Genomic DNA, 10,204 nt, shown 5'->3' on the forward strand with positions numbered 1-10,204 from the left:
TTAGCGGACTTAAACCAATGCATCTGTCATTATCAGCACCAGATTCTGTGTAACAGGGCTGTGCATTACTGTGGGTCAAAGAAAAAAAGTGCTTTACGGCATACTTGTATCATCCAATGGAAAATTTTACAATTAAAAATAATAATAGATGCTGTAACAGTTGGTAAAGCTGTGAAGGACATCCACACAGCCCTGGGAAAATATGCAGTTGCTTTAAAGAGTTGCTCATAAGTGTGCGCAGAAACACCCTTTCCATTCAAAGTCAAAGCATTGTAGGGCCTTATTGGGTAGCAGTGATGAAACAAATGAGAAGCCTGTCAGTCAGAAAATGCTGTTTTAATTTCCCTTTGTCTTTACAGGCGGAGGAATACACAACCTATATGTGCAAACCTGCAGGAAGCCATTATGATGTGCTACAATGAAAATAAGCAGCAAGTGCTAAACTGCTCAGAGCTAGTCAAGGAGTATCAGCGTTGTGTTAGGCTAGCACAAAAGGTATCTATAATTTTATTTCTGCTTTACGTCAAGGAAATTTCCTGATTACTGCTCTTATCTTGTAAAGGAACATGCCAGTCAGAAGACTTTGCCTCTCTCCAGATTTTTTGCTCCTCCAGGTACTGATGAAGAGCCAGTTCACATATTGTGAAAAAAGCTACATTCATGTATGAAGGTAACAAAAACTAATAGTAACAAGCTTATTTTATTAATCGTTCAGACAGCACATGCAATCTTTAGCAGAATATTGAAGTTCAGCACATGGGGAAAGGTTAGAGGGAAAAAGGTTGGGGAAATTAAGGGATTTGCCTTAGTAAACTCATTAGTAAGGTTTACATTCAGTTTTGAATTTGCATCAGAATTCAAAATCAGTTCTAAATTTTCATTTTATAAGTTCAGCTTTGATGAATTTACATATTTTCCCATATTAATGATCCCTCTTGTCCTTGATTTCTGTATAAATGTCTAAATTCTTCTTTTGTCCTTTGTCTCAAGATGATGTACAGTTTTCCATTTTTTTTCCAGTGGGATCTAGCATTGTTTGTTTATTTTGGTTTTTATCTTGCATTAGCTTTAAATAGACCAATTATTAAGACATAACTTTGAATCAGTTTCCCAATACTGTATGATTTCATATTTAAGTGATTAAAACTTATAGAGAATTTGACCACTCATATAATTAAATAGAGCCAGAGGTGGGTTACATCAGGGGTCCCCAACCCCTGTCTGTGGACTGGCACTGGTCCATGACGTGCCAGAAACCAGGCCATGCAAACTAGCGAAACCCCATCTGTGGGATGCAAGGAGCATGCAAAACCACATCCTCTCCAGTGTGCGGAAAAAACGCTCTCCATGGAACCAGTCCCTGGTGCCCAAAAGGTTGGGGCCTCTGGGTTACATAGTATATTATAAATTGTTCCAAGCATTTCAGTCAAGCCAGAGTAGATACTTCAAATACAGCTACTATATGCAATTATATTTTCATCTTGTCACAACTTTATCATAATTTAGATGAGTGATAGATTTATCTTCCAATTGTTTTAATAAATCTAAAATATTACCAGTAGATTATTTTCAATTTCCTAAAGTCACCCAGTATTTCTTTGTTTTTCTTAACTTGTTGTTTCCTAAGTCTTTCTCTTCAATTTATATATCTAAATCCTATTTCCCTAGTATTATGATAATATAAAAAAAACCTATTTTATCAATTTTGTTTTACCATCTTTTATCAATATTATTTAATTTTATCAATACTATTACCAGTTTAAATGAAACTTTGTCTAATAGATTATCAAAAGATTGATATGTTACTAAAACTGTCAGGTTGGTAACCTTTAACTAGACAAAATGGTACATTAACGTCAAACCTTTTTCAACCAGGGTAACTCAAATGGCTTAACTTACAGCATGAAGGGACCTGTGAGAATAAAAATTTAAACAGTTATTTTTGTTCAATAACTTTACTAGTACAGAGTACTACTTAAATAGTAGTACTTTAAAGAGTACAGAGAAGAGCAACAAAGATGATCGGGGGACTGAAGGCTAAAACATATAAGGAACGGTTTCTGGAATTGGGTATGTCTAGTTTAATGAAGAGAAGGATGAGGGATGACACGATAGCAGTATTCCAATATCTCAGGGGCTGCCACAAAGAAGAGGGAGTGAAGCTATTCTCCAAAGCACCTGAAGGCAGGACAAGAAGCAACGGATGGAAACTAACCAAGGAGAGAAGCAACCTAGAACTAAGGAGAAATTTTCTGTCATTGAGAACAATTAATCAGTGGAACAACCTGCCTCCAGAAGCTGTGAATGCTCCAACACTGGAAAATGATGATGATGATGATGATGATGATATTATTATTATTATTATTATTATTATTATTATTATTATTATTATTATTATTATTATTATTATCATCATCATCATCATCATCATCATCATCATCATCATCATCATCATCTTGGAAACCATATTCTTTAAAGATCATATCAGATTTTTTTTTTCCTAAAACCGAAAAGGCATACATTTCGCACTATATGGATAAGACTATTCAGATCATAGAATATATCTCCTTATAAACACTACAGTAATCCAGGATTTATGAAGCATTTCAAATATCCTGTGAAATTTCCTATGTGCAAAAGAAGCATCACTGCATTTAGTATGGGATACTTGGCTGATCAAGCATTTCTTCTGCGTCTTTACACTGCTTATATAAATAAATCACAAAGTAAGCCTTTTGATTTGCATTTACATAAGAAAGACGTGCAGATCAAAATGTATGTGTTACAAAAGATATGCCTCTTATATTAGGAGAGCACATGACCCTGTGGAATCTAGCATCTTGGGTCATGTTGTAGCTAAGACAATCTCCACTCATTTTCTCCAAAATCAATTTAGTAACCTGAATAAAAAGCTGCAATGAATTAGCCTGAAATTGACCTTATTCTGAAGACTTTTTAATGCACAGGCTGGGATCATAGAATATATCTCCTTATAAACATTACAGTAATCCAGGATTTATGAAGGATTTAAAAAAATATTCTGTGAACATTCCTATGTGCAAAAGAAGCATCACTGCATTTAGTATGGGATACTCGGCTGACCAAGCATTTCCTCTGCGTCTGTCATGGATCACGGGGCTTCTGATTTACAAATGAGGGACATGTGCTTGCAGGCAAGGCTTCGCGGCTGAGGTGATTTCATTGGGGATGCATTTTCATGTGAAAAGGGGAGGGTACGAGAAGAGAGGCCTTTTCATTTCTATTAATATTGTGAAGAAGAAGCCCTGTGTCTGATTTAAGTATAACATGAAACAAACTGCCAGCCAGCTCCCAGAAGAAGCTTTGTCAGAAGGAGATGAGAAAATTGTCAAAATATATTAGCTCAAATGTTGTTGCAAGTCCTGGTGGATTTTTCCTTTCCTGTTTACCAGGAAGATCTTTATATATCTGCAAATCAGCAAGGTTAAAGCTACCAGGGAAAAGGCTTTTCTCTGGTACCTTTTGAGATCTCCAGCTTGCAAAATGTGTGATTCCTCCCCCGATTTTGCATTAAAACATGGCAAGTCCTGAATTGCCACTGCACAGTTGTTTTCTGGAAGCAGCTCTCTATGGAACTTGCCTTGTCCCTTGCCAAACTTCTGTAGATGCAAGTCTTTCCTCCTGCCTCCTGTAAATCAGGCTTGTATGGGGTGGGCAGAAGCAGGGGGAAAGTATATTTTTAGCAAATACATTTACCAATACATCTTTATAGCACATAGCGCAGAAGGAATGTGATTACCAGAGAAGACAGATTGCATTAAACTTCCACATATTTGCAGACTGCTGCTCCAATCCACATGAGAAAGAGGCTGGGAAGCTGCCAGCCAAAGCTTCAACCTGACAGTATTATAGAGTAAATTGAAAGCTGAGCGAGTGGTAACAGCAGAGGGCACTGAAAAATCCTATTAACCTGAAGTTGTTTTTTTTTAAAAAAAGGAATCTAACTCCTTAAATTGGCTAGTTCGTAAGGACTTCTGTGTACATAAACCCTGGTGAAAGTCTTTTCTCATAATTAGTGAAAAAGGATATTATATTAATAGCTATTTTACATTATTTGCTAGAGGGGACACCAAGATGGCAATAAAATCTGTTTCTGCTTCTCTTTCACTAAAACTTCTGCTGCGCAGGTAATTGTGGAATTAGATACAGGCTCAGCAGAAAAGCCTCAAAAGGCCAGGAGATTCAGAACTAGACAGGAAGCAAAAATATACAGTATAAACCTTTTTGTAGCAAGTTTCCTGAGCCATTGTTTGTTGAAAATGAGCTTGAGAAAGAGCAGCAAATTCTCCCAAGAAGATTGAGCAAAGAGGGATAGAGGAAAAGTAGAGACAAGGCTTCTGTTCAGGACCAAGCTCCAAATACAGTTTTATCAATAAGTTTGTGGCTGTCTGTAAGAAAGCGATTTAATTGCTATCATCGGGAAGACAAAACTTCCTTTATTTTTATTCAATTGAGATGGAGCTCAGAAATCCTCAGAGCATGTGAGTTGCATTTCTATTTAATAGTATTAGATACTGTTATTTGAATATTGTATCAGAGATGAAAAATAGAAATAACTACATGTTTGTGAGAAAGACAGTGTACAAGCAAACAAACTTAGATAATGATTCTTGGCTTAAGTGGCTTTGCCAAAGGAAGCTAAACACCATCTGAGAGTCCCAGATAGAAAGGTGACACACTAGTCCTCTGGCCAAAGAAAGGAGTGGTGGCATTTTTTTGTTTTGTTCTGGTACTTATTTTTAGGCTTATGTTTATCTTCTATAAAATGCATTATTTGCAAGTCAAGAACAAAGGTTGTATCTTCATTCGTGCAGAGAGTTCTTTTGGTAACAACACAAGTGATTTCTTAGTGCCATGTTCTACAATTTTATTTTATTTTTACTCGCCATTCAGTTAACAATTCTGCGATTTGGTTTTTTCCCATATAAACAGGGAAGAGGTCTGGTCCTGCTTAGCATTTCAAGATCAGCTAACTATAGTTATATGTTCCCATCTAGTTTAGTCAACTGGATAAAGAATTAAACTAAACTGGTGTAATGAAGGTCTGGAGATGAGATGTATATGATTCTGTTTAATTATTCTACACTTATGGATATGTGTGAATTGGGTACATATTGGATTCATATTGTACATTTGTTTTGAGAAAAAGAATGTAACTCTGCTGTTTTCTGTGGGGATTTTTATGTTTTGTGGAGGTAGTTTTACATCTCTGCAGAATTTCAGACAAGAGCTCAAAAATTGCTGCTTTTAGGTCTAAATAAAAGCTGGGATAATAGTGCAGCTGTAGGAGGGGTTGAGTCTATTGTGGCTTTTTGAATTATCTGTAGTTTATTGACTGCAAGATTTATCAGGAGTGTACCACAGTTTGTAGGCAATTAGGATAGAAACTTGATGCTGCAATCTTTCCCCAGTATTTTCTCTCCTGCTGATTGAAAAGCGGCGCGTGAAAGGGAATCAGAATTTTATTTAATTTGTTTCTTGGATACCAGAAAAGGAAATATTTGTACCTAAGATAAATAACAAACCCTCTCTAATTTTTCCATACCTAGTGAAGAATTATAGTATTGTGATTGGAAGGCAAGGATCATGAAATCCAATTGGCAATGTGGAGTAAAACCAGATAAACTATCCTGAAGAGATGCCTGTTCAGCCTCTGCTTAAAAACCTGAAGATATGGAAAAGTTTCACAAATGGACTGTTCTAATATTAACTGTCAGGATGTCTTTTTTCTAATACCTAGGTAGCTGATATTATTTGTGATCCTAGTTTTTGTTGCAGTGGAAAATAGTTCCTAACTAACTTCTCCATAGTACTCTTGACATACGTGAAAATCCAATTTCATGTCTCCTCATTAAGATATTAATGAAACATCTTAAGTTTTTTTCGGTTTTTCCTTGTAGGGTATGTCCTCGTCCTCGTATCATCTTTGTTTCCATTCTTCATCCTTCTTGAACCTGTGAATATCATTCTGGAAATATATGTAGGATCGTACATAGTACTCCTGTCTCACCACTGCAGAATAGAAGGAAACAATGACCTCACATGTCTTTGACACAGTGCTGTTCCTAATGCAATCCAGAACTGGCTTGATCCTTATAGCGGTTGGCTCACACAGAAGGTTCACATTCAGCTTGTTGTCAAATTCAAATCCTTCTCCAATGAGGTGCTTTCAAGATCACATTCTTGTATGTGCCATATAGCTTTCCTTCTTAAATGTAATACCTTACATCCCCCCCACTTTGAAAGTCATCTTGTTCCTCTCAGCCCAGTCTTCCAACCAGTCCAGATTAAATTGCAATTCCATTCTATTTTCCTAATGGTGGCCAGATATTCCAATTTTGTGTCACTGCAATTTTTCTCAGCATCCTATCAATCCCATTATCCATAACATTAATAACAATATTGAATTATACCAACCCAGGGCAGATCCTTGTGGGACTGCACTGTTTAGTGCTCGGCAGATCAATTTAAAACCATGAATATTGACTCTTTGAATGTAGTTAACTAGCCCTTTATGAAATGATCTTAATGTAGTGCCATCCAGACTTTAACAGCTTGTAAAGAGAATGTCATATAGAACCTACTGTTCTACCACATTGGCTCCTTCAGATGTCTTCTATTTTTCTTCCTTGTTAATGTTGTTTGAGACTGACCTACCCTTAACTCCTTTTTTAAGAAGTCTGGCTGGCTACAACACCTTTCACCCTAAGGCTTTCTTTTCTTGGCATCTTCCATGCCACCTGTCTTAATAACATCAGTCCTTTCAAAATATATAGAACATAGTGTAAAGAATTTTGGGGTTAGGAAGAATGGTCTTTTAGTTCAATGTCCTGCATACAACAGGAATTCTCATATCATTCCAGATAAGTGGCTATCCAACCTTTGCTTGAAAGACTTGAGTTATGGACCCTTGATGACTTCAGAAGACAGGCTGTCACGTTGCTAAATATCTCTCTGGGTCAGAAAATCCCTCCTTATTTTGAGTGTGGATTTCCCTCTGTAAAGCTTCTACCCACTGATTCTTGTCTTAACCTCAGATGTTACAGAAAATAAGTCCACATTCTCTTCCCTCTAACAATCCTCCAAGTATGTGAAGACAGCTATCATCTCTTCTTTGCCTTCTTTGCCTTCTCTTCTTTAAGCTATTTCAAAACATTTAATAAATTCACGGTCCTCCCTTTTTTTATTTTGTTCCTTCCTCGTTTTTAACGGAGCAGGATTTTTCCCCCCAAGTTTACATTAAATAACTAGCTTATTAAATAATTCTGTGTAAAAACCAATTTCCTAATACCAAACATATAAAGAATACCAATGTCTTTGTAAATAACCATATATCTGTTTGCTGCATTTGGAGTGGCCAGTTGACTACAGTCAAAAATATTTTTGGGTGATTTCCTGACAACATAGAAATGCTAAAAACCGTTGAATGCTAAAGAGAAATAGAATATTTTGGCCTATCCCTGGATAGGGACTATTACTCAGCTTTTAGGCATGGGGAGATCAGGTAGGCATCAAGCAAAGAAGGTTGGAATCCATTTCAACAAGTAATATGAAACTGATAGGTTCTTTTTTTTTTCCCATCTTTCACATACTCATGCCTGGAAGAATGCAAATCCATAGCTTCTTTTGCAGGTTTTGCAGAATTTTTCCCCCAGAGTTTTCAGTTTTCCCTTGTTGTCACGTAGGGATCCTAGAAATAGCTGCTGCCAATTTTGCTTTGCTTTAGGCAAGAAGGCAACTTGGGCTTTGTGTAGGTGGTCAGATTCTTTCTGGCTCTGAACCTTCCCAGCTGCGACGCCCGTTTGCAAGGTGGCTCTGGTGGAGGGAAGAGGCCAAGATGATGGTGCAGGAAGAGCCGCTCATCTTGCTTTCTGGTGCGAAGCTAGCTCACCTTCCTGTGGCGCACCTTGAGAAGCACATGGGTGTGTACCACAACAGAGCTAGTAAAATTGGCAGCCAAACTACTACACTTGATTAGCATTGTAGTCTTCTGGCTAATGTAACAAAGGCATATGATGATGATGATGATGATGATGATGATGATGATGATGATGATGATGATGATGATGATGATGATGATGATGATAATTCGTGTACAGCTCAAGGCAGTGAACATACAGAATATGCCTTCTTCCTCCTATTTTCCTCACAACAACAATCCTGTGAGATGAGAAAAAATATCAACCAGCCAGTTTTTTACGTCTAAAGTAGGACTAGAATTCACAGTCTCCTGGTTTCTAGGCTAACACTACTACATCACATTGGGTCTCTTCTTCCAGGCTTGTCCCCATATGGACCCTTAGTAACTGGTCTTCGTTGCCCACCATGTCAAGCTGTTGCTGGAAAAGCCAGGAAGCAAGTAAAACATGGATTTTAGGAAGGATTTTTTAATGATAGTTTAGGTTAAAAGCAGAATCTTCAGAACTGTAACAATAAGTTCCCAGCCAGAGTTATAGTGAGTTAGGTAAGGTGGAATCTGTTTTAAATTTCTTTCTTAAATAGCTCCTCTTCTCATAATTTCTCACATATCAGGACTTTAGTCAGTCAAAGCTTTCATATAACTCTTTTAGTAAGACAGAGAAGATATAAACTACTTTATACGCTTTAATAATGTCATGCCACCTATAGTTTTTCCTGGTAATGTTTGACTATTACAATATTTGCAATAGTGGCGAATATGTGTAGCTCGCGTGTAGGAGGAGAGTGAGGGTTCGTTATCCGATCTTGTGGGTTTGTTTTTTTACAAGGCTAGAAACATCTTCAGGGGTGTTATTACAAATGCAGAATGTCTGCACATTCTTCCTTTATCAGAAAAACGGATGCATCAGTGGGTGGTTAGCAAGAGAAACAAGAAATCTTTGTTCTAACAAACTTAGAGATAAATTGAAAGCTAAAATAAACATCCAATTCCCAGCATTTTTGTAACATAGTTTTCTTTTCCTTTTCAATAAATCTGGCTAAAGATAATTTTGGGAATCATGTTAAGATCTGCTAACAGCTAAAGGCTTAACACCAAAATCAAGAAATTCTTGTTTCAGCATAGTCACAAATATTGTGTCAATCAACATTATACTCAGACTACTCAGAAGACTAGTCCTGGAGATTAAGAATTTATTCCAAAAGATTTTATAATTTCTTTTATTCTACAATTAATTGTTTTTAAATAGTAATATGGCTAAAGACACAAGAGCTTCTGAAGGGCTGAGTTATCTATGTCAACAAATTTTCAATTACACTTCTGTGACAACCTCATTGTCACAATTTACCTGTAAGTACTCGAATAAAAAGAAGGCTGCCACAAAGAAGAGGGAGTCAAGCTATTTTCCAAAGTGCCTGAAGGCAGGACAAGAAGCAACGGGTGGAAACTTATCAAGGAGAGAAGCAACCTAGAACTAAGGAGAAACTTCCTGACAGTTAGAACAATTAACCAGTGGAACAACCTGCCTCCAGAAGCGGTGAATGCTACAACACTGGAAGTTTTTAAGAAGAAACTGGACAGCCATTTGTCCGAAACGGTATAGGGTTACCTGCCTGAGCAGGGGGTTGGACTTGATGACCTCAGAGGTCCCTTCTAACTTTACTATTATTATTATTATTATTATTATTATTATTATTATTATTATTATTATGCATAACTTTATCCTATGTATCATGTTTGATTGTGTTTATTTGTGTGTCTGTGTTTTATATTACTGTGGAGATGTAAATTTAAAAGTAGTTCACTAGACCTTCTCAGGGGCAGTTTATAAAGCAAATTGTATGTGATGTATATCCCCTAATATTTATGGTTTCCTTTGCATCAAAACAGTTTTCATAGCGACAGTATGTTGAACCTGAGCCATTCAAAAATGCCATTTCTTTTAATGTTTAGAGGAAATTGTTTACAGCACCGTTTACCCAAAGTTTGATTTTATTTGAGGGAAATCATTGGAAAGTGATGGCATTTCTTTTTTTTTCAATATAAAATTTTTTATTATTTTTCATCATAAAAAAAAACATCACAAATGTTACACAATGCTATATGAAAAACCCCCCACCCCCCTCCCCCCCGGACTTCCCAAACCTAATCCCAGGATAATATTCAGATATAAGTAAACAAATATTAGTATCTCTAACTCCACAAAGTATATTATTCTACATGAGTAGGTAAAATATATAAAAGAAA

At 36.6% G+C, this 10,204-nt stretch overlaps 1 protein-coding gene across 1 annotated transcript in view; it reads left to right on the forward strand.

Moving 5' to 3' along the window:
* LOC107288258 (MICOS complex subunit mic25) overlaps nucleotides 1–10,204 on the forward strand; it is a 99,713-nt gene that overhangs the window by 25,219 nt on the left and 64,290 nt on the right. The window contains exon 2 of the mRNA XM_015816860.1: nucleotides 360–495. Coding sequence (XP_015672346.1) covers nucleotides 360–495 — 136 coding nt within the window. The remainder of the gene's footprint in view (nucleotides 1–359; nucleotides 496–10,204) is intronic.

Source organism: Protobothrops mucrosquamatus, unplaced genomic scaffold (genome assembly GCF_001527695.2).
Source record: "Protobothrops mucrosquamatus isolate PMUCROS unplaced genomic scaffold, P.Mucros_1.0 scaffold_121, whole genome shotgun sequence".
NCBI classification, from domain to species: Eukaryota; Metazoa; Chordata; class Lepidosauria; order Squamata; family Viperidae; genus Protobothrops; species Protobothrops mucrosquamatus.